Source organism: Macrotis lagotis, chromosome 7, assembly GCF_037893015.1.
Source record: "Macrotis lagotis isolate mMagLag1 chromosome 7, bilby.v1.9.chrom.fasta, whole genome shotgun sequence".
NCBI lineage: Eukaryota > Metazoa > Chordata > Mammalia > Peramelemorphia > Peramelidae > Macrotis > Macrotis lagotis.
In genome coordinates this window covers 175894326-175921885 of record NC_133664.1, presented here as the reverse complement: position 1 = coordinate 175921885, position 27560 = coordinate 175894326, and the positions used below count along the sequence as shown (strand labels likewise).

The window sequence follows — 27560 nt, the reverse complement described above, 5'->3', positions numbered from 1 at the left end:
TTCTTTCAACCTAATAGAGTTAATTTATAGAAGTACTGAGGAGGATTAATATAGTAGACTAGAATTAGAATGTGTCAATATCAAAACTTGATATGAACTTTAGTCATTCTTTCACAACATCATTATTTGAGTTATTTAAGTTTTTTAATAAAAGCAAATATGATGTCACATGTGATAGGATCTGTGGGAAGATTATCATAATACAGAGCTGACCTTTCTGTTACTCAGTTCTCCTATTATGAAAAAGAATTCTATTTATCCAAACACTATTTTATTGTTCAGATAAATATTCAGGAAATACTTGGGATAAAGGTGAAAGTAAATGCTATAATTTTAATGATTCTATTCTTTCAGTACCAGTACTATGTATTGAATATATGAGATTTCACACTGTATACAAAAAATGTAGCAAATATGATTTGTACACTCAAGCAACAACACAGAAGATATATATATATATATATATATATATTTGCATAGGCAGAATAAACAGCAGAATTTATCTAGTCTGAGCCTGCTGTAAGTAAGAAACTTCTTTACCAAAAGTAGTGGTCTGACCTTTGATTTAAGATTCCTAGTGAGGGAACTGATTGCTACTGAGATAGATCATTCCACTTTAGGAAAGCTCTAATTATTTTTAAATTTATTCTTCATTTTATTTTTCAATTAACATTATTTACTCTTTCCTTCTACCATTTAACAGAAAATAAAAGCAAAACCCCTGTGACAAACATGTACAGTCAAGCAAAGCAAATACTCATATTGTCCATGTCTCATTATCCATCTTGAATCCATAGAAAGAGAAAAAGGACCTAAATGCACACACGCGCATGCACATATAAACACACACACACAATTATAGTAGTTATTTTTGAAGTAGTAGTGCACTGGAAACTGAGATAGTGCTCATCAATTGGAAAATGGCTGTACAAATTGTGGTTTGTGAAATGAATAGAATACTCTTGTACTATATAAATTGCAAAAAGAGAAAGGTTCAGAGAAACTTGGGAGTATTGTATGAAATTAAGTGAGCAGAACCATGGGAAGTTTTTATACAATGGGTACAACACAGAATAGCTCTAATTATAAGGAAGGTTGTTCTAATATAAAACTTCTCTCTGTGTCATCTAAGTCTGTTTCTATGTTTCTGTGTCTCTGCATTGCTTGTGTTTGTGTCTATGTCACTCTGTGTCTCTCTGTCTCTCTGTCTCTCCTTTTTTCTTCCCCATCTTCTTATGGTTCCTAGTAGATTAAAATTAATCCCTCTTTCACTTTACAATTCTTCAAATATTTGAAGACATCAATTATCCCCACGACTCCCACCCCACAAATCTTCTCTTCTCCAGGATAAATAGAGTAAAAAGTATTATACAGCAGCCTCATAGAATTCATTATTCACATTAATCAGGACTCAGTATAGTCACTTGAGGAGATATATTCATTCAGTAACTGATGAAAAATTTTAAGAGCAATATATAAATGGCAAATTAATGCAGAGAAGCTAATATAGAGAGCCATTTAAGTTATGTAGAGATATTTTAGAGTTAGTCTCAGAAAGCTTCTTAAAGGTAATTAATTTAAATAATTAAATTAGTCCCACTGTATCAGTTTGAGAGTTGATGTATGTTTTTAAAATGTTAAATTAAAGTTTACAGAGACTAAAAAGTTCCTAATATCTGAAAATAATAAATTAAATGCAATTCCCTGCCCCCCCGGAATGTAGGTCTCTTAAAGGCAAGTAGTCCCTTTTTTGCATTTGTAGCCTCCCAAAGCTAAAATTGTACCAAGTGCCTACAAGATGTCTAATACTTTTTTCAGTGATCAAATATGAAAATGTGAAGTTGCTTCATTTACTTTAAAATGTTTCTTCAATAAGAATCATGTATATTATATCTAAATAAATACATATTATGAATTGAGTCAAAATTTTATGTCATTATTATATTACATTTTTATAGGGTATTATTAGCAATTAAAGGGAGGTACTCCTTTTACTTTTACCACTACATTATGGTGAGACTCTCAATAAATTCTGAGCAAATGAAATGATTTCCACATGTAACATTTTAAATTATTGATGTTTTGTTTCTATATAAAGTGCATTTCCTAATAAATTTCCCACATCAGAGTCAACTCTTCTAGCAAAGAATAAAAAAAAAAGAGAACTAACATAAAGAAAAAAATATGCCATTATTGGTAGTATCCCACCCTTGCAAAAAAAAAAAAAAACATATGGAAGAAGATGCCTTCTTGTATCTTTTCTTTGAGATCGTGTTAGGGTCATTTCAATTCCACAATATTCAGTTTCAATTGTTAGTTTTTTCATTTATATTTTTTCCTGGAACTTTGTATATGGTTTTCTTAGTTCTCATTTTATTTTATAACAATTTATATGTTTTCAATTAATTTTCTGTATTCCTATCTTGTGTCTTATAACAATGAAATAATAATAACATTAACAATCATAACATGTTTATATGTCTAAATCTATGACCTTTTGATAATTCCCCATTCAGATTCCCTCAATTCTATTTTTTTATACAAATTATTACTACAATACCTCATTTTATCTAATCTGTTCATTTTAAATAATATTTAATCTTTCATGACTATATTTCAGTCATAAGTCACACTGTCATACCTATGAGGCCAAATTTACCTCTCTACTTTTAAGACCCCTTGTTCACTATGTTTAGTATCCAGATTCTATAAATTGGCACATGAGTATTATTATTTCCCCTTTTCCGGGAGATTTTCTGAAGCATTATAAGGTCTCTCTAATGTCCTTATTTCTATTTTATGCCTGCTATAATATGTACTTAGCAGATGCATTTGAATAATTTCCACATGTACATACCCTCCTTCAATTTTCAGTTTACAGCTCTCTTGGTTGAAACCCACTAGTCTCTAGGCGAATATATTTTTCCCCTTCTCTTATTAGATAGTTTGTGTTTCTGGTAGAGAGCCATCATTCCTTAAGCCTAAATCTTAATTCAGAAGTCTAGTTCCTATTCTCACATTAAAAGGGTTATCCAACCAGAAAATTATTTTATCAAGAATAAAACTAAAATACTTGCTATATTCTAGGAAAATAAATAGAAGCAAGTATGGTTCATATATATATATATATATATGTATGTGTGTGTATCTATATCTATTTATAGATCTAGATATATTACATATGTATGTGTACATAGTGTGTGTGTGTGTATTATAGGACTCCCAAAAATGAAATGCCCCCAAATCAAACAGTGGACAAACTTTATGGCTTATAAATTTATGATGTACTTTGGGTACCATTTTGAATGAAACCCAATTGGTTTCAAATAGATCTTATAAAGTGATTTTGAAGATGTTGCAGCATCCAGAAGGAATAGTGCCTTCATTTATATAATTGAGAGTAAAATGAATTCAAAGACTAAGAGCATCTCTTTTGAGGTTCAATCTTTGTTTTGTTTTTGTTTGTTTCTTCCCCCCCCACCCCCGCCAATGCCAAATTCCTTTTGAAGTTCAGATCCAAGGCAGAGAGCATGATTTTGGTGGGTGTAACTTTTGAATACATAAAACAGTAGCTTTAATCTCAGGTTATGATTGACACCAAACAAAAGAAAAATATTTCTTTATTCTCTGGCACAAAGGGATATATGATTGTGCGTATAGGTATAGACTCTGTGTGTGTTGTGGTGTTTTTTCATTGTGAAGTAACAGACCCAAGAAGTTCAGGAGAAGACTGTTAATGAACTTGGCAGTCTTTGTGGTGTCTTTTCCTAAGGAGCAATTCTAATGACAGACTTATGACACATAATCTAAGAGAAGGTGACATCGAAGTCTCTATTTGGGAGGTGCTGCCAAAGGAAACTCAGTTACAACTCTGCTGAGTAGTTCCTTTAAGGTGAGCTGACTTTTGCAGAGCTTAGGAAGTTAGTCTACTTAGAGTCCTTGTCACACACGCTTCAAAATGACACCCAGAATTTCAATAAAGTGTCAGTAGTGGGCCAAGGGTAAGATACCTTACCTAGCTCACTTCAGGTTACTGAAGTAGATAGACTACTTGAAGGAAGAAAACTGTACTGACTGATAATTTTCAGGTTTTTAACATCTCAAAGATATAGGTTGAATACTCTAGGCTTTTTACTGGAGGGGGTAGTGGGGGGGACTTTTCCCCTCTACAGCAAACACTATTACAGAAATGCATTAGCACTTTAAATGTCAGGGGCCCCAGAGATTCTAAAGGTGTTAAGCAGGAGAAGAAATGCCATTCAGCGATCTTCTGTATTGTCATTTTCTGTCAGTCTTAAAAAAAAATTCCCCATCATCCGAAAAACTTAAAAAGAACATGGGAGTTGGGGGAGGGTGTGGAACTAAAGCAGCCTCTAGAGTTCCTCTTTGTCTGAAATCTATGATTTTATGATAATGCATTACCCTAGAATTCCACACTAAGCATGCTATACTATATTTAGTGACAACTCTAACCTCTCTTTTGTTGCTCTTGGCCATCCTGCATGTTAAGGTCAGACAAATATTGTGCACAGATAGAAGATGGGATAAGTAGGTATGGTGGGGTTCAGCTCTGAAGTTCTGGATATTATGTCTCTGATATCATCTTTCACCTAATTTTTAGATGGTTCTCAGTTATTGTGGGTCAATTGGTGCTCATATATTTCACAATGGGCACTAATGCAGCATGTTCACATCCATTCTATTTATTGGTAGCAAGCGATTATCCAAGAAAAGAAAAAAAACAGATGTAGGAAGTTTCCCCCCTCCCCAATCCAGCATTTCCTTCCAGGAGCCTGTGAGGCCCTTTGAGACTCATATAAGGCAAAACCCGCAGTCACCTTCAACAGCTACTTTTGCAGTTGCTTTTATGAAATGTGAGCTATGACCAGCCTACTGAGGCAAGAAACAGTTTTGCACATGTGGGTTTGTGCTTTATTGGTGCTTTTCTACTCAGAAAGTCCTGTTGATGGCTCCCTGAAGCCCCTCCTGCAGTTTAAACCCATTTCTTCTTGTTCTGCCATTAGTGGAGATGGGGAACAGCTGGTCACCTATCTCTTGTAAAGGGGAATGAATGGTGTAGTTATTCATGTAGCACACCCAAATAGCTAGCATTTCTATAAATGCTTGACTATATTTGAATTTAATTCAATAAACATATATGAATGGCCTACTAAGTACAAAACACTGCTATATCATATCAGAACAATTAAGCATTTTTTTAAACTAGTGATTGCAGGTTGGGTGATTGAATGCCCCATGGGATAACACTACAGTTTTGGTACTTTTCCAGAAAATGTGAAAAAAAATAGGATCTTGCTATCTCAGGAAACTCAAAAGATTTGGGGGCCTTTTGCAGCAGCTTCAGACCAAACACTTTCCTTTTCCCAACTTTCCTCTTACTCTCAATTTACTATCCTCTCAGTCACTCAGGTTCACAGCCTTCACATTATCATTAACCCCTCACACTCACTAATCCCTTATAACCAATCTATTGTTTAATCTTGTCATTTTTGCCTTCAAAGAATCTGTCTCTCCTATTCAGCTTCTCTCCACACATAGGACCACCACCCTACTGCCTGAATCAACTGTCACATGGACAATTTTTTTTTGTTTCCTTTTGTTTTTTTGCAAGGCAAATGGGGTTAAGTGGCTTGCCCAAGGCCATACAGCTAGGTAATTATTAAGTGTCTGAGACCAGATTTGAACCCAGGTACTCCTGACTCCAGGGCCGGTGCTTTATCCACTGGGCCACCTATCCGCCCCTCACATGGACAATTGTAATAGACCTTCATTTCATTTTAATTTAATTTATATTTTTATTTTAATTTAAGAGTAGGGTCTCCTTATCTTACCCAGAATGGAAGTGTTTCCAGTTCTACCACTGATCTTAATGGAAGTTTTGACCCACTCCATTTCTGACCTAATCCAATTCTATCTTGAGGTATCTTGATGCCCCACCCCACTCTTGTAGACCTAGCATATTTGTTCCAGACAATTCAGACGGTTCTGAAATCCCAAAATTCTGCAGTTCTGAACTCTCAAGTGCAAGGTATCTAATGACCTCAACCTCCCTAGTTCTAGTCCTCCACTAAACTGCCAAAAGATTTTCTTAAAGTGCAGGTCTGATCACAGCATCCCCACTCTTGATTGCCCAAAAGCTCAATAAATTCCAGTCGCTTCCTATTAACCTCCAGAATCATATTTAAATTCTCTATCTTTCCAATCTTCTTGTTCTTTACTCCCATCTCTGTAGCTGATGATCCAGCCATCCTGACCTACTGGCTTTTCCTCACACACAATGTGCATCTGTCTTTGGTCCCTTTTCACAATCTATCCCCCAAGACTGGAATGCTCTCTCTTCTCCCTTCTCCATTTGTTTGGCTTCTTTCAAGACTCAGTTCAGATTCACCTTCTGCAAGAGCCCTTTCTTAGTTCTCCAGCTGCTGGCACATTCCCATCTGAAATTCTTATATTAACTCTCTATATAACTTGTAGGGACAGTATCTAGTAATTTGATTGCTAACTTCCCCCATTAGAACATGAGCTTTTTGAGGGTAGAGACTATGTTCTTGCCTTTCTTTATATAGTCAGTACTTCACAAAATACTCAGGACATTATAAACGCATAATCAATACTTGACAACTGATTTAGAGTCCCTTACAACTTTCTATAGCTCCCCAAGAACTTATTGCATACTCTCCTTAATCCTGACTCATTCTACTGAACAAATTGACCCTCAGATGTGTTAAGACAAACATTCTGGTTGAATAATCATTTATTCAATTAATATTTATAGTGCATCTCTACATGTAAGCATAATGTGCATAATGTGCAGGCTCTATAAACTTACAGTCTAGTAGTCAGGATGGAACCATTGTTTTTCATATGTATATGCCTTAGCAGAAGCTCCCTAGCAAGGACAGTGATAGGCCTCATACTAATTCTTTGAAATCTTTGATAAACTGCCCAGTATGAAATTTGTGGCAATACTAATCTCATACTTAGTGGCTGGTTGAATTTATTTAAAGACATATTGAACCAAAAGAGCATCCCACCACAAGTCTGTCTTCCTGTTCTCTTTTTCCAGACTGAGGTGATAGGGTTTTAATTTTAATTCCATAACTGTTTTGTAACAATCATTTGTCTGCTAGGGATTCTCAAGATGATTTCTAATCAAGGGCAGGTTATTAACTACTAAAGGCTAGACCTTCTCCATTTAACTCCTTGGTGCCATCCTCTCTATTGACCTTAAAAAGATCAAAGAAACTTTCTAGGTTTCCTCAATCTAGCCACATTAATAGACCAACTCTTTGTGACCACCATGGACCATACTATATCATTACTGTCCAGTGGATTTTCTTGGCAAAGATACTGAAGTGATTTACAGTTTCCTCTAGTAGTTTAAGACAAACAGAGGTTAAATGACTTACCCAGGGTCACACAATTTGTACGTGTCTAAGGTCAAATTTGAACTCAGGTCTTCCAGGCCCAGAACTCTATCTATCCACTGAGCAATATAGCTGCCCTTATTCAAATACAATTAAAAAGCAATATATGTACATCAAAATAATGAGAATGGAGATGTTTTTAAAAAAAGAATTTATTGCTCAGTAAGTTTAATTGAAGATTCCTCTCCCTGTGCTTCAAAATAAAATTCAACATTAATTCACTTTTGAAAAATCCTGAGGATCCAACACATTAAGAACCGACTTTAAAGAACATATGTGGAGGCAAATAGTGTTTTTGTTTGTGATAGCAGGCAGGGGGTGGAATTAATAGGCAGTGTCACTTTCAGTCAATAGCAGGCGATCTTGATCAGGGCGAAACCAAGCAATTAGTGCCTAAAAGTGCAGAGCAAGGGAAGCAGTGAGTGGAAAGGAAGGAAAGGTTCTGCCCTAAACAGGTGATTAGGCTTAATGAGCAGTAAAAATCTATGAGGCAAAAAAGGGCCCATCCCTGAGAATGAATGAGGCAAAACTGTACCCTCGGCAGAACCACACTCTTCTTCGAGACTCACTTCTGCCCTGAAACATTAGATTACACTTAGATATTCCCCAAGTTGCTCTGCCACTATCTGCCGTTAAGTTCCTCAAGAGACAGAAGGCCCAATAACATCTAAACACCTGGCTCAAATCTTCAGAATGACTCACACCCAAGCCATCTCCTAGTTCCCCCTCAGTCTCCACTCCTAGGAATAAGCAGGAAAGCAAATATCCAGGATCTTGTCACTGTTTGCATGATTGTTCTGAATGAGAGAGCTAGGCTTCCAAAGATACATAGCCATTCAAATTGCTGATGCTAATGATGTAAATGATTGGGTTTGCTTGGTACACTTAGAAACAGTTGTGTGTCAGAGCTGGTTCTGACTACTCCAAAAGATGAACTGATTGTTGTTTTCAGAATGAGCATTTACACATCTGAAAACAGTCGGTGCTACAAATCAACCCTCATTTATTGTTTTGTTGGTTTTCTGGAATTAAGAAAGTGATGAGGGAAAATGCACTGTATTTTCTACATATATATAGGCACATGTCTACCACACACACACACACACACACACAAAGGTATATATCACACATTTGTTCCTGTCAACATATATTATAAAATAGAAAAGCAAATGGATTAGTTAGCTAGATAGATTATTGATAGATAGTTTAAGTAGAAGGGAGGGAGGAGGAAAGAAAGAAAGAAAGAAAGAAAGAAAGAAAGAAAGAAAGAAAGAAAGAAAGAAAGAGAAAGAGAAATATATATTACATGTATATATATATACACACACACACACACACACACACACACACACACACACACATGCTGGGAGAGGGGGGGATGAATCTGAGATTGCAAAACTTAGAGGACTAGAAGGATGGGTGTGTTCTGAACACCAAGGAAGTTTAAATGAAGGGTCATTTTAGGGAGAAAGACAGTGAATCCTGTTTTGGATATGCTGAGTTTGAGATGTCTGTGGCATAGCCAATTGAGTAAGCAGTTGGTGATGTGGGACTGAAATTGAGAACAAAGATGAAAGCTGGATAGGAAGGTTTGAGAGTCATTCTCAAAAGGATCATAATCAAGCCCATCTGATGGGGTTCATCAAGGTGATGAGGTTATCAAGAAAAAATGTATAGAGAAAGAAGAAAATATGAGTATAGAAGTTTGGGGGTACATGTATATTTCTCATAAAAGGTATGGAATAAACTGTTATGAAAAAATTCTCAAACTGGGGATGCACTCTCTGTTAAATGGGTAGAGCATTCACCATAAAGGTCAGAAAATAATTGAGTTCAAATCCAATTTCAGACACTTAGTAGCTATGTAACCTTGGTTTGCCTCAGTTTTCTCAACTGTAAAATGGGAATAATAGTACTTACCACTCAGAGTTGGATCAAATAAGATAATTGTCTCCTAGTGACTAGCACTCTGCCTGCTAGATGAAAGGCATATAATAAATAAATGCTTGTCCCTTTCCTCTTCCCCTTGCACAAAGGATCTGTGGAGAGAAGACTGTACTTAGACTTGAAATACAATAACAGATGTAATCAAAGATTATCCTCTGACTCCTGTCCTTGGAAGTTTTTTTTTTTCCTTTCGTAGGATTCTTATGAAGTTTGCTACAGGGTGTGGCAATTTTTTGAAGAATGAGTCACTGCACTGTTCCAAAGGGAGCATCTTTGCTGAAATTGTTGCTAGGTTGAGTTGATACATCTGGGATACTCTTCCACAACAGTCAGCCCCACCCTTCTGCTAGGATTCTGGTACCAACCCTCACTGCCAATAGAAGAAGCTCTTCTTGGTCCTCTGGATCTGCCAAACTCACCAAGTCACCTGGACACTTTGATTCTTAAGGTTTTGTTTTCCTGCCCTATATCAGGAAAGAATAAACACTAAGAAACCTCAGCACCATATCCTTATAGAAACACGGCAGTTACTTTGTGAGGAAATGCAGTCTGCCACTCTTCCCCCACCCAGTTACTCAAATTGGAGCTATCTTTCTTGCAGCCAAAAAGACAAGAGATTGAGGCACCTTGTGTTTGCATATTCAGTGCATACTCAGTGCCCCCCCCCAGTGAATTTGAGGACTTTATTATCACATAGTACTGACCTCCAAGTCACTTATAACTAGAAACTGGCCTCACAAAGTGTCTACATTGTTGGATTACAAGCAAGGAAAGAATATCTATAAGTGCTTTAAGTATAGGGCCTTCACTGGCCAGATTCTTTCACCCCTACTGCATACATGTAGCCCTCCCATCCTTTATTTTCCTTGGCAAAACTTTAGAACCAGATTGACAGTTCTGGTTAATTGAGATTTTGGTGTGGAAAATAGTTTATAAACTTTGAAGAGCTCTTAAACTAAAATTATTTCTTTTACCAACTAGCCATATGATATCCATTTCATATGGAACTCTTTTTCCTTCTTTTACGTTTTAACCGATTTGCTTCTGGATGTTAACCCATTATTCCGATATCACAAATCTTTCTTATTCTTACTCTTTTTAATAATGCTTCTCCATTTTATCCAGTGCCCACTTTCAAGTCTTTTCAGAGAATTCCAAGTACTTTTTGTAGCTTAATGTCTATATCTATTTCACTATTGATATAAAACTTGATCATTGTAGAGTATTTCAAAGATATTCTCCTTAATTATTCATCTAGGGACACTTTACTCATCCTAGTCAGTGGTCCCATTTTGTAGGTAAGAAAATTGAACATTGACAACTTATGTTGCTGTTCAGATCAGTGATTTCCTTGGTTATATTAAGAAAATTCCATGAGGAAATTTCTCGTACCAGTCCAAATCAACAACTATTCTACAATTTAGTCATTGTATTTCCAGGGGTCATATACTGGCAGGTTTTACTGACCAACCTAGATCTTTAAATTCTGAGGCCAGCTCTCTATTCACTAGTCACCCTGTCTTTTTTACTGAGAGTTTCAGTGAGTTAAAATATAATACCCAGGCTTTCAGGGAGTGATGAGTATTCACTGGACTGACTATCCCCATGCTTCCTCCTATTTCTTACCTGTTCCTTGGAGGCAATTATTGACTATGCACATAAAAACAGCTTGTGTTACACAACATCTCAGATTGCCATCAGGCCCATTCTTTACTATCACAGCTGAGTTTTGACTTTTTTAAACCAGCTGTAAGTTTTATGTTTCAGTTAGTGATTTGCAATAGCTCCAGTCTCTTCACCCTCCCCATCCTTACCCCAAAGGAGAAGGGAAGCTTTGAAAAGTACCAAAGATTATGATTTTTTTTTATTTGTTTTTTGTTGCTCCTGGTTCCCCTTTGACATCAACCATCTCTCTGGACTTCATTTTCTGGATTATAGTGTTTTAACTGTGAATAAAGTTATTTTTCAGGCAGACAAGTTAGGGGAAAAGACAACTAAATCACCTCATCTACTATTAAATTCTAAAAGGAAATCTGTGTGTTTTAAACTTTGGGCATCAACTACTTATTTCAAAAATCCTCAGTGGGTTCCTTCTATTCTTTTATTTTGGTTATTTCTTAATTCTGTGTGTTCTTTCTATTCTTTTTCAGCATTATAATTTTTTAATTGTTTCTTAATTAAAGCTGCCAATGCTAGTTATCTGGAGCCTATAACTTAACAGACCTCATGTCTACATACCAAGATTATTCTTTTAGGATAGAAGGTCTATGTTGACTAAAGAAAGGTGTCTAAATTCCCTATCCTTTACCATGAGAGACATTTTATAAAATCATATTTTATTTCCCAGAAGACTTATTGTTAGACTTATATTGTTGCATTGAGATGTTGTGGTACCCACCTTCATTTTTTCAGTGTAAACTTTAAAACGTAATAATTCGGAAGGCACTGAATGAAGTCAGTAAGATTAATTTTTCATCTAGAACATTAGGAGCCTATTATAAAACTTCATTAAACTCAGTATATATAAATCACAAAAAAGAAAAATGCAAATGACAAATTAAATAGATAATAGATATTGACACAACTACATACTTTCTCTGTGGTTCATTTGGTTTTGGTGTTTTATTTTCTCCAAAACTCAGTTTTTTTTTCAATTTTCTTTTGTTTGATTCTAAGGCATTTCATTTAGAAGTAATGACAACTGCTATTCTAGGCCTAACTGGTTTATTTCTTTTTTTAATTACACTTAGCACAGTGATGGCACAAAGTAGATGCTTAATAAATGTTTATTGAATTTGTGAAATTGAATTCCAGTTGATTTTTTCTGAAAAATCCTTTTAAAAATTATCAAGCTTTTATTTTTTTCCCTTTCTACTGCTTTTCCACTGGGAAAATGGAAAAATATAAAACCTTTTCAACAAATTAATGAGTCAAGCAAAATAAATTACATCATGGGAATTCCATCATTTGTCTAAAAATGTATCTCAATCAACACATTAGTTTATCATTTCTCTGTAGGATAGTAAGCATTTTTAAATATTCAATCCTGTTCAATCATGATTGATCATTACATTGATCAGAGCTTTTAAGTCTCTCTGAATTATTCATTTTTAGAATATTGATGTTATAGTATAAATTGTTCTTTACATTGCATCATTTCACACAAATCTTTCCAGGTTTCTCTGAAATGTTTTCTTCATTTATTTCAGGAAAAATAGTATTCTATTATATTAAAAAGGAGGCAGCTAGGTGGCTCAGTACTGGCCTAGAATTAGAAAGACTGTGTTCAAATCCAGTCTCAGACACGTACTAATTGTATTACCTTGGACAAGTCACTTAACCTCTTTTATCTTTATTGGAAAAGGAAATTTCAAATCATTCCAGCATCTTTTTCCAAGAAAACTCTCTAAATGGTATGGTCCATAGGGTCATGAAGAGTCAGACATGATTTAATTTAAATATTCAAAATACACTATAATTTACTTAGCCATTACTCAGTTGGTGGGCATCTTCTTACTTTCAGGTTCTTGACTACTATAAAAACAGCTATTATAAATAACTATTACAATACTGATAGTCTTGAAGAAAACTAGGAGAAGTAGTACAGTGGATATTAGGGGACTTGGGAGTCAAAAGACCTGAGTTTGAATCCTTCCTTAGACAATAATGTGTGGCCCTGAGCCCATAAGTTCTCTCTGAGTTTCTTCATCTCTAAAAGGAGTGATATGAGTTTAATAGTCAATCCCTTCTGATTCTAAACCTATGAAAATTAATAGATAATCTTGATTCATACTTGAAAATCACACTGTCTTCAAATTTTAAGTCTAAATATGTACCCTTATTCATATTAACTCTCTCTTTGTGTATATAGTATTGTCATGCATCATCACTTGCCTTAATTTAACTTCTACTATTGTTACAAGTAACATGAGAATACCGTATCTTACAAGAAATTTTATTACCATTTTATACAAAATAACTTATTAAGGGCTGGAAGAGCATAGTTTATATAAGACATGACCTTGGCCTTTGAGAAGTTTATATTTACATAATTATAATACTAACATTTTTATTATTTTATCATGTGTCAGGTCACTATGCTACATGCTTTAAAATTATTTGTCTCATTTGTCTTCACATTAACCTGCAATGCAGGTGTTATTATTGCATTTATTTTAAAGATGAGGAAACAAGGCAGACAGGTAAAGTGATTTGCCAGGGTCTGAGACTGAATTTAAACTCAGATATTGTTGACTCCAGGCCTGGCATTCTATCCACTATACTACCTAGATCTACAAATTAGTAAATATAGTTCACCAAATGCAATTAGACACATTACACAATAAATTCTTTTTCCCCCCTTTTTATCCAGACTGAGGATTGTATTGTTTTAGAGAAGCATTTATATTATATATTTCTATACATATTTTTATACATACACATACATGTATGTATATGTGTATGTATGCAATTCATATGTATTTTTATTTTATAAAAACATCTTCATTTCCAACTCCTGAGTTATTTTAAAACAAATGGCATTATTTGTTCCATTGAACTACTAAGGAAAACACAGGCATTAAAGACAAAATATTTTCTGCTCATGTGTTCACTACCTCTTATCTCCCTAAACTTTCTCTGGGTCAACTGCTTATTTATAGTATTTTTATGGCTATAAAATCATATCTTAAATTTTTACACAGTCTCTTTACTTTGAAAAGATAAGCCACTTTCATCCATTCTCTAAAAAATCTTCCAGATTCCCAGAAAATGAAATGATTGTCTTAGGGGCAAGGAATTCAATTTTTATTGTTTGTCCATTGGCTAATATATTTACGGTTTCTATAGCATATAAATTGATCTCCATCTTTGAAAAGGAGATAGAGGAAATTAGTCTTTGCTTATTCAAATGGCCATTTTACCATGTTGAGACTGTCATGGACCTTGAGAACTGGAAGGCACATAGAGATTGTAGAATCCATTATCCTCATTTCATAAATGTGGAAATTTTGTCCCAGTGCAATAAAGCAATTCACTAGAAATCAAGTGCTAAGTTACTGGCAGAACATGAACTAGAACAAGGGTCTCTTGTGTTCTTTCCATCTTGGCAAAGTAACTAATTCCATTTGTAGTGATATTCATGTGATAACCCCATATAGGAATTAGAAGTATCTACATCCTCTAGAAGCCCCATTTTATTTCCTTTCTTAAGTTCTCTTGAACTTGGCTCATGTTTAGAGGAATTTTGGAGCATGATATTAAAAAACTTCTAAAGTTCCAAAGTTTTTATCCTCTGGTTTCTTTCCTGAGACAAAAGTAATGACCTTGTCACCTTCTTTGCTATTGCAAGACCACAGAAACAAATGATTACAGTTGTGTATCCAATTTGAAAGGGAGTGATGGAAAAATCTTTCTAAGTGGACACATCTATTCAGGTCTTGCATCAATAATCTGATGTTTGCAGTTTATTTATAGAATAAACAAAATGTAAACCATTCCAATCCCATCAGACAGGCTAGAAAGAAGATAATTGATTTTTTTTAAGAACTTCTTTTGGTTTTTTATTCCCCTCTCACTCTCCCATTTTTAGCTGGTAATTAGAAATACTAATGCCAAATAGGCGAGAGTGAATGCAGCCAAGACCCCTATAGGCAGCACAGTGCATTAATGTAAAAATATGCCCAGACAACATAACTTGTCAAAGAGGATTATTTCTACTTAGTGAATCTGCAGGGGCCCCTTTGCTCCACCGTTCAGCATTTGACTAAGATTGGGGGTAGGAAGAGAAGTGGGGGAGGGAAGGGGAGAGAGAGAGAGTGAGAGAGTGAAGGAGAGAGAGAGAGAGAGAGAGAGAGAGAGAGAGAGAGAGAGAGAGAGAGAGAGAGAGAGAGAGAGAGAGAGAGGAGCATTAGTGAACAGCTACTGTGGCATTGATGTTTGAGCGCACTTCTGAACTGGCTTTTGTTGAGAGTATCGGTGTAGAAAGCATGCGCTGTCCCAAATCCGCTGTTACTATGAGAAATGAGGAGCTGCTTTTAAGGTATGTTGTCATCTCCTTTGTTTTTAATGTATGCTTTCCAGTTGTCAGTGTTGGCTGTGACAATAACTATTCTCTGAATCAAATTGTTTCTCTGTTGAGAGAGAGAGAGAGAGAGAGAGAGAGAGAGAGAGAGAGAGAGAGAATTGAAAGAAAGAAGGAGAAAAGGGATTGCTATGTGCAAGTCGTATTTGTACTAGTTACCTTTTGAAAGCTTATCATGTATTGATTCACTGCTCTATGTGAAGGGTAGGCAACTAATTTTAAAGAGCAAAATTTGACTCATTTGTCTTTCCCTTTGTAATATTTCTTTTTCATTATTATGCACTGTCCTTGTAAAAAAAAGGAACTAAGATGACTCCATATTAGACTTATGTTCTAAATATCACTTAAATCAGAATTTAGCCGACCTAAGGAAGTCCTTTGTGCTACCAGTTGAGTGGTTTTCTTCTGTTTGCCAAAATATGTACCTGTGTTTGAGGACTCGTTGTACATTCATGGTGTCCTGAGTCCCCATATATTGAAAGCAAATATACATCCTCGCATGTCACCTACTATGCTTCCATCATATACTAGGAAAGAGTTACCACTAACCTTTTTGGGGTAAAGGGAATTATGTGAAAATTGGCATCCTGCTATGAAAAATGTAGTCTTTTCTTTATTTGCTAGCAGACATTGCAACACTGAATACATCTTTGGGTCTGACAATGGGACGGGCTGAACAATGGAGCTGTCAAACTAGCTTAATGCATGTCTGGAGCTGTTGTTGTTTTTTTTCCTCAACATTCTTTTTATCTTCTATAATCTTGTTTGTATAGACTATGCAGAATGAAGAGCTTTTAGTATTGCTTGTTTATGGTTCTGGGTTTCAAAATTTTAATATCCACTGTTCACAGAGTTTTTGCATTTTGTAGCTATGTTGGTTGGATTAAGTTAGAGATTTATTGCTATCCTCTCTGTTAACTACAGAAAGAAAACTTATTGATTCAGAAGCTTGTAATACCATTATCAATCTGGCAAATACCTTGTTGTCAGGCATGTCTTTACAATATTTAATGCCTGGTAATTTCAAGTTTTCCTCTTTTGCAGACTTAAGGCACTTACAATGTAGACAAAGTTAAGAGGAATTTTTTTTTAAATAAATGGATTATTGTTTCGAATTCTTGATCCATTTTTATAATCCAGGAAAGAATATAAATCCAAGGATAAATGACCACATAATTTTGATAATAAATTCTAATTATAAAATAATTATAATAATAATGATTGAGTTATAGGTCTCAATGGGGATATATTGAAGCTTTTGTTTCTGATTCTTAATGCTCTCATAAAGTACGGTTTTATGAAAAGAAAAAAATTGGGTTTTTTTAAGCTTTCCAAAATTGTGTTTTGTAAGACAAGTGCTTTTCTTTAATGTGGGGATAGTGAGATTTCAGGAAGAGAAAATAGAAAGATCTATCTAACTTTTAAGATAGAAAATACTTTGTTTCTTTCCTGAGCAGATAATCAATGGTATTAAATAACAATGAATTTACAAAAATATACTCGTTGAAGAGATAATTGTACCTGTTTTGCTGGAAATAAATGCATTAAAAGCAATAAAAAAGATTGGTGGATTTTTGGAGAGATTTTGTCCACTTTTTTTTAAACAAGAGAAACATCATCAGGCAAAATCAAAATCTTTAGTTAGAAGTAATATTTCCTGTCCATATACTTTGCTAGTTTATTCTATCAGTGGTCAAGATGGAATTAGAGACAGCATTCAATATCAATGAAAATATGTTTATTTGTGAAACAATAAATATCTTTTAAGAGTTGGGACATGAATTGTTATATGAAATGTTTTAATATCATTACTAAACCATCAATGCAAATATTACTGGTATTTAGCATGAACAATTCAGCTCTAGAGTGCTTTTCTTAAAGCAAAAAGCTTCTGATGATATTTTTGGAAACATTTAGTGGCCCTCATAGATCAGATAAGATGATGCCTCTTTCTCGAAAGCTGCTGCTATGTGATAGATTTTTGAAGTTACTCATCTTGTACAGAGTGGATTCTAGAATTTGCAATTATCTTGATCTTTTACTTCCAATCTAAAGTGAACTGTTCGTTCCAGTGGGTACACTAGCAATTGCTTTCAGGATGAGCTTAAAACAGGAAACTAGTGAAACCTTTCTTCAGCAAGTATCTTCAGCTCAACCAGTTTATTATAAAGAAACCAAGCTGAAAGTAATGAATTCATGTTATCTCTGTGACTTGAGGGAATGTTGAACAGTATTTCTCAAAAGCACTCTTAACCATAGCTTCCTTGCATTCCCCAGGTGCTCATTAATATTGTATTTTGTTAAGAAATAACTGAAACATTTAGCCATGTTAAATTACAGATGCTTAACTTGTAACCAATTTGTCCTATTAAGTCTTGGGTGATTCTTGTTAGGTCAGAGTCTCTTCTGCCATTTTTTTACACCTAGAAACTGCAATCCACCTTCCTAGATTCAATAAATCTTTGCTTTAATTGAAAGAACAGCTTGCTGCTAAGAATTTGGTGAACTTCTCTGCATCCATTTTCCTGAGTGTACCAAGATAACTACTCTGTATCCTGCAATAATTCTCAATTATGTAATTCACCCTTCCCCCAGCCTTGTCAAGTGACCAGAAGATGCCAACATACAATGCATTGTTTTAAATACAAAACTCTGCAAAGTTCAGATTTGCAGAGGAGGAATCACTGAAAATTCAAATTGGTAAACTGTCATTTTGAGACCGACTGCAAAGATCATATTCAGAATATACTCCCAAATGAGTCTTGAGTCATGTCCCCACATTTTTAATTGACTACAAAGTACATTCTCTATTAATATTCACTTTGTTAAAAGAGAATAAAAAAATTGAAGTCTTCCTGTTACCAATTTTAAATATATAAGATTGCAAACCTTTGGGGCTGAAAAAAACAAAAGAGCAAATTCAATTAATATTCATATCTAGAACTTTTATAGCAAGTGCAGATTGTGCTTGAATACCTAGGAAGTCATTCAAGGAGTGAATCAATACTAATTATTGTAATCAGGAGGGTTAATTAGCAGAAGATGTGGCTGATGGAAAGTTCATTGCTTACGGCCCTGGAAACACCTATGTTGATGAAACCTAAAGGGAAGATGCCAAGCAAAGAGCTTCATGTGAAAAGAAGACTGGTTTTCACTTGGCATTAAAGGGGCCATACTCTCAGATGAGAAACATGCCTCGATTTTCACATGGGATGGATGTCGAGGAAATTAGAAACAGCCAACTGAGTTGCTTGTAAAGCAATTTCTGTGGAAGTCATTAATGGAATTCAAGGGCCTTCTTTGCCTCCTCTGTTGCTCTGCAGCATCTAGTTGTACCTCCTCCCTCCCTCTCTCATATATTAATCTGTGCAAATCTTTTTAGTTTCAGTCTTATTTATGAATCATCCTTATTAGCTTCCACTCACTTTTATAATACAGGTACTTTCTGAGAGTTGCAGGGCTTTTTGGGGGGAAGGGTAGCTTTTTTTTCTCTCATACAAATCTCTTTCTCTGTCTCTCTCTGTGTCTTTGTCTCTGTCTCTATCTCTGTCTCTGTTTCTCTGTCTCTCTCTCCCTCTGTCTGTCTCTGTCTCTCTGCCTCTGTCTGTCTGTCTGTCTGTCTGTCTGTCTCTCTCTCTCTCTCTCTCTCTCTCTCTCTCTCTCTCCTTAACCCTAATGCAGCTGGATTTGGAAGCTTCTTTTAGCTAGTAGAGACTCTTATTTTTTAGGAGAGATGCAGCCATACTTCATTCAAAGGACAGGGTTTGGAGAGGATTAACAATTTGTGGAATTTCAGTTAGCTGACATTGGGAAGAGGGTGTCTGGGGAAGGAAAACATTCGTGAGGTTCAAATGATGTGGCCAATTAAGAATTAAAATGAAGTGTTCTAGAGCTTAAACACTTCTACATTTTACATGCCAGCATTCTCCAGAGAGTAATCCCAGGAAAACTGTAAACCTAAATTTAAATGAATGTGTGTATGTATGTTCCTCCCCCATCATGCATGCCCATTTCCATTCTTCTGAATATTATCATTCAAATTATTCCCTAGATTATGATTCAGGTACAGTGTCACAAATACTACTATGTTAAGTGTTGTTTTCAGATGAGGTAAATTCTGTTTCTAAACATATCATTCTTGCTTCCCGTAATGTCATTAGGGATTATCACGTACAGGTGTTATTTATCTTTGCCACAGCTTTCCCATGACTCTTTTACTGCTTTCCAACATGTTTACTTGTATGTCAGCCCTATCAGAGGTAACTGAAAATGTCAGCTATTGGGAAAGGATGACACCAAAGCCCAGGATGACATTCATTACTAGGGCGGTATGAGCTTCAGCCACCATAACCCATTCCAACTTGACCTGTGCTATGATTGGCTGCCTGAGAAGATGATGAATCACTGGAATTTATGAAACAGAACTTGCCATTGTGCCCACAGATGAAATAAAAACTTGAATTTTCTTGTCATGGGAAGGAAGAGCCTATTTGAAACAAAGCAAAAAAAATTATAAATCTGCAATATGCACAAGTTTGTAAAAAAATCTCTTTCTCTGTGTGTCTTTCTATGTCCATCTCTCTGTGTCTATCTGTGACTCTCTGATTATGTCTCTGTCGGCCTGGCTCTCTCTCCTCTGACTCTCTCCATCCCTCTCTCCCAGTCTCTGTTTCTGTTTCCCTGGTCCGTTTCCCAGTCACTGGCTCTCTCTATCTCTTTAGCTCTTTCTGATTATTTCTCTAAACTGACTAGTTATAGTTGCATCTTTACATAGGAATTGATCAGCTGTTTACCTTCCCCACTGTAGAACTGTCTCAGGAATACCAATATTGCTATGTCCTAGGATGTAACTCTGTCTTTCTATGATGACTCTCGGGTTTCTAGGTCTTCATTTTGCCTCTCTATTCACCAGTTCCCCTCCAAAAACAAGATGTTTTAGAGACCATCAATGAGTATGGTTATTCATCTTGCTGTTTGGCAACATATTTTCATTAAGGTGGTATATGATCCTATTTTACTCCAACTCTGAAATCCTGTGATTGCATTTTAGGTAGGAGAGAGTAGTCTCAGGTGCCAATAATTAGGATGCTTTTATTTTTGAGCTGTCAGAACTATCATCTATGCCATTCTTCTCAAACATTGCTAAAAGGAATATTTCTAAAAGATAATTGTCAGCTGCTCATCCCACCCTGAGTTTCCCTAATGGCTATATAAGTAGAATTAGGGGATGGGTGGAGGGGAAGGGGAAATCTTGGTGCCAGAAGAACAATAGAAGCATCATTTCATTTCTTGATGTGACTTCTAGCTTTTAAAATGATGGGTTTGGGTGTCTGTGTTGGGTGTGAGTGTAAAGAAAAATAGTCAGGCAGATAATAAGCATTGTGGGCATGGTTTGTGTTTATTTGCTTGTTTTTCTCATCATGAGCCTATGGTCCTTAAATATTTGACACATTGTTAAATTATCTATATATTTCCTTGCCTGAGCTTCTTGTACTGTGCCTTAATCTGAGGCTGAATTCAAATCCAGCCTCTACCCTTGGAAAGACCCTTATCCTGTCTCATTTTGCTCATCTGTTAAAAACAAAAAAGGATAGTAGTTAACAACTCATAAGGATAGTGTGATTATCAAATGAGATCATGTATACATAAAGCATTTTGCAAACCTTAATGCTCTATCAAAATGTTGGCTATTAATAATAGCATTGCCACTTGCCCAAATTTCTAAATCCATTATCATTTTGGCCCATTAACATGAGTCAGTAAAAGAACCATCCCTTTGCAAGGGAGATTATGAAGTTTGACTATGCTTGGTCACTTGCTATTTTCTGTGGGTTTAGGCACATTTCCCCTACTGAAGTAAATTCAGCTCCCCAGGGTGCAGCCCTCTGTTCCTTCCAGCTCATTTCTTTGCCAAATTTGTGATCACAGTAGAAAAATGAAAGATAAGAGAAAAAAATTATATATGAAAGGAGAAATAACTTTTACTTTTAATAATTTCTCTTCTGTTCTCCATTTCAACTACTGAGGGTCCTAAGAACAAAGAATTTTAAGCATACCTCTAGGATTTTCTTTTCTTGAATTGTTTTTAATTTCTGGAATATAGAAAAGTGGAAAAATAGAAAATGTAGATGATTCTGAAGAATTCTTTGAATATACAAACAGAATAAAGTATTCTTCCCTAACTGCTTGCTTCATCTCCATGGAGGATAGCAGATAGACTACTGGTAGTTCATGCTGTGATGATCAGATATATGGAATATTATGTGACCCTCTTAAATACTATGAAAGTTACAAGAAAAATATATGACATAGTTCCCTGCCTTCATGGAGTTTACAGTCCTGTGACAGAAAAAGGGCAGGAGGGTAGGTAAAGAAATGATTAATATGCAAGAAACATGAAGAAAATACAAGATGGGGTATAACGTGCTAAGTGATGTGGCTTAGGAAATAAATGAATTGCAATTCAGACAAAGTTGAGTTGTATAGAGACCAAATTACTATAGGAAAGGATGCATGGAGGAGATGAAATTTGAGATAGAGACATGTAGTATAAATTGGATGAGTTGAGAAAAAAGAGGGGAGGGAAATGATGACTATGTAGCTAAATTAATAATATAAAAATGATAACTAGTATTTACATAACTTAAGTTTGGAAAGCACTTTATCAATGTTATCTCATTTGCTCCCCACTATGACACCGTGAAGTAGGTCCTATTATTATCATCCTCACCTTAAAGATGAGGAAATTGAAGCATAGAGAGATCAGAAACAAAGAAAATAAAATGGGGAAAGAAAAAAGGAAGGCAGAAAAGAAACATAAAGAAAGGAAAGGACAAAAAAGAAAAAAATGAAAGACTGAAGAAAAGAGAAGATGGTACCTATTTGGATAGGGAAGATTTTCAATGTTCCCATTTTCTCTTTTGGGAAAAATTATTATAAAAATTTCAGAGTTACACCTGAATTTCAGAGAAAAAAAATAGGTGGTACAGTAAAGAAAAGTCCTGGACTTGGAGTTAGACAAGTTCAGATCCTACCACATAACTGTACAATCTAGAGTTCAATTTCCTGTCCCATAAAATGGAGATTAAAAAAAATTAATTACCTCACAGAATTGTGATCAAATGAGATAACATCTTTATGACACAAGGGCCATGTAAATATTCTTTATTATCATATTCTTCCATGGTCACACAGCTAATAAATACCTGAAATAAGATTTGAGTTCACATTTTGCTGAGTTCAAGTCCTGTGCTCTATCCTCTATGCTACCTACCTAACCTAAATAAAATCATACTGTCTCAGGGAAATAGACTGCATAATGAATGTAGCTCTGGGAGACATGAGTTAAAATCCTGACACTGTATGATCGTGAATATCATTAGTTCAGTTTCTTCATCTGTAAAATGAGCAACTAGCCTCTAAGTTCACTTTTATCGTTAAATCTATGGGCTTATAATATAAAGCTCTTCTTTACAAAATCCCAGTTATTTACTTTTATGATCCCTTCTAATAACAGTACATTCATATAATGTAAGGAGGGGAAAATATTACTTTATATGGGTTAGAATTGAGGCACATAATAGTTCAGTTTGCCAAGATCACACCCTTTGTAGTGGATGTCACCCAGGAAAACAATAATCAATTCCCATACTCCCCCTTGAAGCATTTGAAAAGAAGGGGAACAGGAAAGCCAAATTTTTTTTTCTAATAGACTCTGGAGATTAAATTATTTTTAAAAAGTTTAAAATAAGAAAGTAAGTGAAATACTCAAATCTCTTTAAATAATCTTAAAAAATCTTTTTTTAAAAGCCTCTTAAGTAGGTCACATTTGAGCCATACTATAAAAATTATATCTCATGCTCTAAAGCTTGAGCCACTTTCAATGCCATTTTAATGGATTAGTTATAGAACTGGTAGAGTAATAAGATTAAAAACATAGTAGTCATCTGAAGATAATGCTTGCCTTTGAGATTTTTTTTTTTTAGATTTTCCTAGTAAGAAAAAATAGTCACCCATTTGGTAAAGGGACTAGCAGATTTGTCAGAAAGTTAAATCATTAACTTCCAATGCCATCCAGCAGGATCTCTGACAGAATGAAATGGAAAACCCAACAGGCTTGGTTCTCAGGTCTCATGATGTTTTCATTCTATTTTAAAGTAACAGTCTTATCCAGTTCTTGTCTCCAGCCTCCATATTAGGTGTACTCCCCACATAATGGACAAAAGCTCTTCTATGGAGATTAGTTATCGTTTCGGATAAAGTGGATTCATGTGTTTTAATTTACTGAAACCCAAAGCTTGTGCTGTGCCTAATCCTCACTCGTCATCAAGATATATTTGTTTGAAAAGGAGAGACCCAGACAAATGGAGCTGAAGTACCTCCCGAGACTGGCTCATAAGATGGGATTGTGATTCATGCCAAGACCACAGTCACAGAACACCCCACCAGAAGGCTCAAAACACTTTCATTTCTTTCTCTTTCACCCCCCACCTGTTGCTGCTTTCACTGAGACCCAGAGTAATGCCTACTGCTATCTCCCTTCCAGTTGCAGCTGTTCAGCTAGCTGTTGGTTTTATTTCTTAAGGCAGTAATTCATTCTCTTCTTTGATCACATGTTCCAGTAACTTAAATATGAAACTAGGGAGAAAACTTTTCTTTGAGCCAGAGGAAGGGGGAGGGAAATTGCATAGCAGTAGAGGGGCAGGGTTGGGATAGTGACTTCTGATATTTTGCAAACCTTTCTCTACTGAGGATAGAGTAAGGAAGGGATCTATTTTCTCAATTACAAGTCTGTATGAAGTTTGTTGGAGTTTGTTCTTGTTGACAAGACTTTAGTACCAGGGTATGTAATATGAAAGAAAATTTAATATATAGGCATCTTTGAGGGTGTTACCAAAGACTTTCCTTTTCTTGCCTTCATAATTTTCACTTTCATTTCACACAGTACTTGATCCTGCCTCTCTTAGCATATCCCCTGGCAGTGTCTGAAAAGGAAAAGCACTGCCCAGTGAATAGAGCAGCTGTTCCTAGTTCAGAAATCAGCCTCAGCCGAAGCAAAGCTGAACTTGATTTCTCTTCCAGATAAGCAATGAGTGTTCCATTCACTCTGCCCTTACCTACCTCTTTCACACAGATACACAGACACACACAGAACAAGAGATACATACACAGATTCATACACACAGAGGCACACACAACACACACAATCCCCTACCTCTCCATAATAGACCTCTTGGCATTGTTCAGTACTTGGACTTTCCTTTTCAGAAACAAAGAAAATAAAATGGAAAGGGAAAGGGAAGGTAGAAAAAAAAATATAAAGAAAGGAAAGGACAAAAGGAGAAAAAGAAAAGAAAGGAGAAGATGTTTACAATTTGGATAGTGAAGATTTTCAATGTTCCCATTTTCTCTATTGGGAAAAATCATTTAAAAAATTTCACAGTTACCCTTGAATTTCAAAGTGGAAAAGTGTGTATGTTGTATATGTGAGTATATATGTTATTTGTATATGTGAGTAGTTGGATGTGTGTACAACGAAGCAACACCTTCAGTTTGAGAGAGCCTTCTAAATGTAGAAAAATTCACAGTTGGATTTTGCTGTGAATAAAAGATGATTCAGAAAAAAAAAAACTTATAAATAAGCAAAGTCTGCAGTAGTTGTTTTAAAGTAGATATGCCTATTTTAAATGTACTTTAAAATGTAAAGTAAGATTTTAATAGCATGTGCATGTTCCCACAAAATCTTAATTTTAAGTCTTATTTTTATGAAATATAAACTTAATAGAAACTAATAAGGCCAGCATTTCATCAGTTTTTATAATAAGAATAAAACTGGTGGAAAGTTTTCACTTACTGCTATCAATTTAAAAAAATCAGCCTATACCTTCATAAAACTAAGAAAAGATACATTCACACTGTATCACTTATAGATCTGTTTTATTTTTTTCAAGCACATAAAAAAAACACCACAGTTTATTTTTGCAAGTCGCTAATGAAGCTGGAATGGGCTAAGAACAAACACATGGCCACAAAGTCAGATAGTCTCTCAGGTACTTAAAATTCATGTGGATTTCAAATTTATTGGCTGGAAATGATAGGAAATTCCCATTTAGGTCCCATTTTTTCTGGCTCCAAATTGCTCTGAGCACATTGGTGGATTGTTGTTGTTTTTTTTAACCACAACAGTTATGTTAATAAAATTTGAATCTGAAGATGTGATAGGAGAAAGCTGTTTTGGATTCTGGCTTGACACAAAGAGCCAAAAGTCCAGGTAAAACCTTTCAGAAGATACAATCATTGTAGAGGATTTTCCGTGACTTTATGTAGCTGTGTTGCTTATCTGTTAATGCCTTTTAAAGAATGTCTAATGAATGTTTTAGTGTTAACAGAATGAGTATTTGTCATGGAACACATTGTATTATTGGCAAGAGGAGGGAATCAGGTGTCCCATCATTTTCTTTACTGTTTCAAATCTTGTGTGTGTGTGTGTGTGTGTGTGTGTGTGTCACATTAGACTAGTATCAAAATAAAATAACATACCTTCCTTTAACAGGATTGTTCCATTGGAAGTCTGTGCCTGACTGCTAACTTATTGATAAAGTGGGAGCCTTTAAATAGAAACAGTACTTCATCTAACATATTATACAGCATTTCTTTTAAAGGTTTGGGGTTTTTTTTCCACTGAATGTCCTTGCTTTGAGGCCATCAATAATCTGGGCCTCAAACAGTGCTCAATGGCCTGAGTTCAGTATAGGATGGAGGATAAGGAAGGTGGGCAGTTAAAATGGAGCACTGCATTTACTTGCCTGGGAAGGGTTGCTATGAAATGAGGTCATTCAGAAACTTCCCCCTTGAAGTGCTTCCAATTCTTACATTGCCTTTTGTTTGGGAAATGAATAGCAAGTTGATTAAAAAAGAGAGAGAGAGAGAGAGAGAGAGAGAGAGAGAGAGAGAGAGAGAGAGAGAGAGAGAGACAGACAATTAAGGAAGGTAGGGGGATGGAATGAGAGGGGAGAGTTTCAGGATTTTAGCTCCTGGGCCTGAAACTGAAGGGTCCCCCCAAAAAAGTGAAAGCTCCTGCTGGACTCTGAGCCATTCAGTTCCCCACAGTTCTATCTGCCATGATGTCAGCATGTAGGTCATGTAGATGGGAGAGGCCAGTTGAGAAGCTCACTCCTGTGGGTGCTGTTTAAACTTCCCCAGAATGCTAAGTAGCTCCATGGAATCTGAAAGCTTCGGCAGCAAGCCCAGTGGGGCTAACCGTCAACTAAACCCAACTACCAAAACATGATACTGGATGACTCAGACCTGTATAAAACACGTCAAAGGGGTTACATTTCTGGGAATCTTTTATCTTCAACTTCTGTCATTTTAAAGCTTTCCTTGTGGAAGGAAGGGATATTTGGAAGGTGATATTTTTTAAGCTTAAGATCTTTTAAGAGTTCAATTTTAAAAACTGCTGCTGTGTGGGCTGTGTATAGGCTGTGAATGGGCTGAGATCATAGAAACATAAGAAATATTTGAAATAAGAGCTTGGATTGGAAGCCTGCTGTCATCTCTAAAATGTGTTTCTCGTTTCCCCCAATACAAGCCCCCCCCCACTTCTGTTCCATCATTTATGTATTTGTAGCTTTATTATTCAAACTGCTATACCCCATAAGCTTTCCTTGGTTCATATCTCTGTATCCTCTATAGATGGAGTTTTCTTTTGTATCTGACCCTAGTCCTTCTAACTTTAAATGGGAAAAGCAAATGTGCTTTGAAAAGTATGTTACACTGTAGTTGTTAAATAAAGCAGTAACCTATGCACTCATAATGCTTTCTCTATGACCTACTTACATACAACTTCACCCTCCTTATAGTATGATTAAAAGCTGCTTTGAATCCACTATTCCCTCAAGGGATTTGAGGCTAGAATTTAACAAACTGCTGAGAAGGCTTAAGTCAGTAAGAGGGCTTCCCTACAGCTTCTTCCAGCTAATTCACATGCAATTAAAAGGAAAATAAATATTTCAAAAGACTGTACATGTTAATGAATAATGTTCCACCTTATAGAATGGGGGCTTAACCATATACAGTATTGA

At 35.5% G+C, this 27560-nt stretch overlaps 1 protein-coding gene across 20 annotated transcripts in view; it reads left to right on the top strand.

Moving 5' to 3' along the window:
- CELF2 (CUGBP Elav-like family member 2) overlaps positions 1-27560 on the top strand; it is a 632079-nt gene that overhangs the window by 230722 nt on the left and 373797 nt on the right. For 6 of the 20 annotated variants that reach the window (XM_074194159.1, XM_074194153.1, XM_074194154.1 and 3 more), the window contains exon 1: positions 478-15435. The exons of 4 other annotated variants lie outside the window; for them this stretch is intronic. In XM_074194159.1, the coding sequence (XP_074050260.1) occupies positions 15329-15435 (107 nt within the window). In that variant the 5' untranslated portion in view covers positions 478-15328. Of the gene's footprint in view, positions 1-474; positions 15436-27560 lie in introns of those variants that run through there. 10 more of the 20 variants (XM_074194142.1, XM_074194141.1, XM_074194136.1 and 7 more) reach the window with 3 other exon arrangements.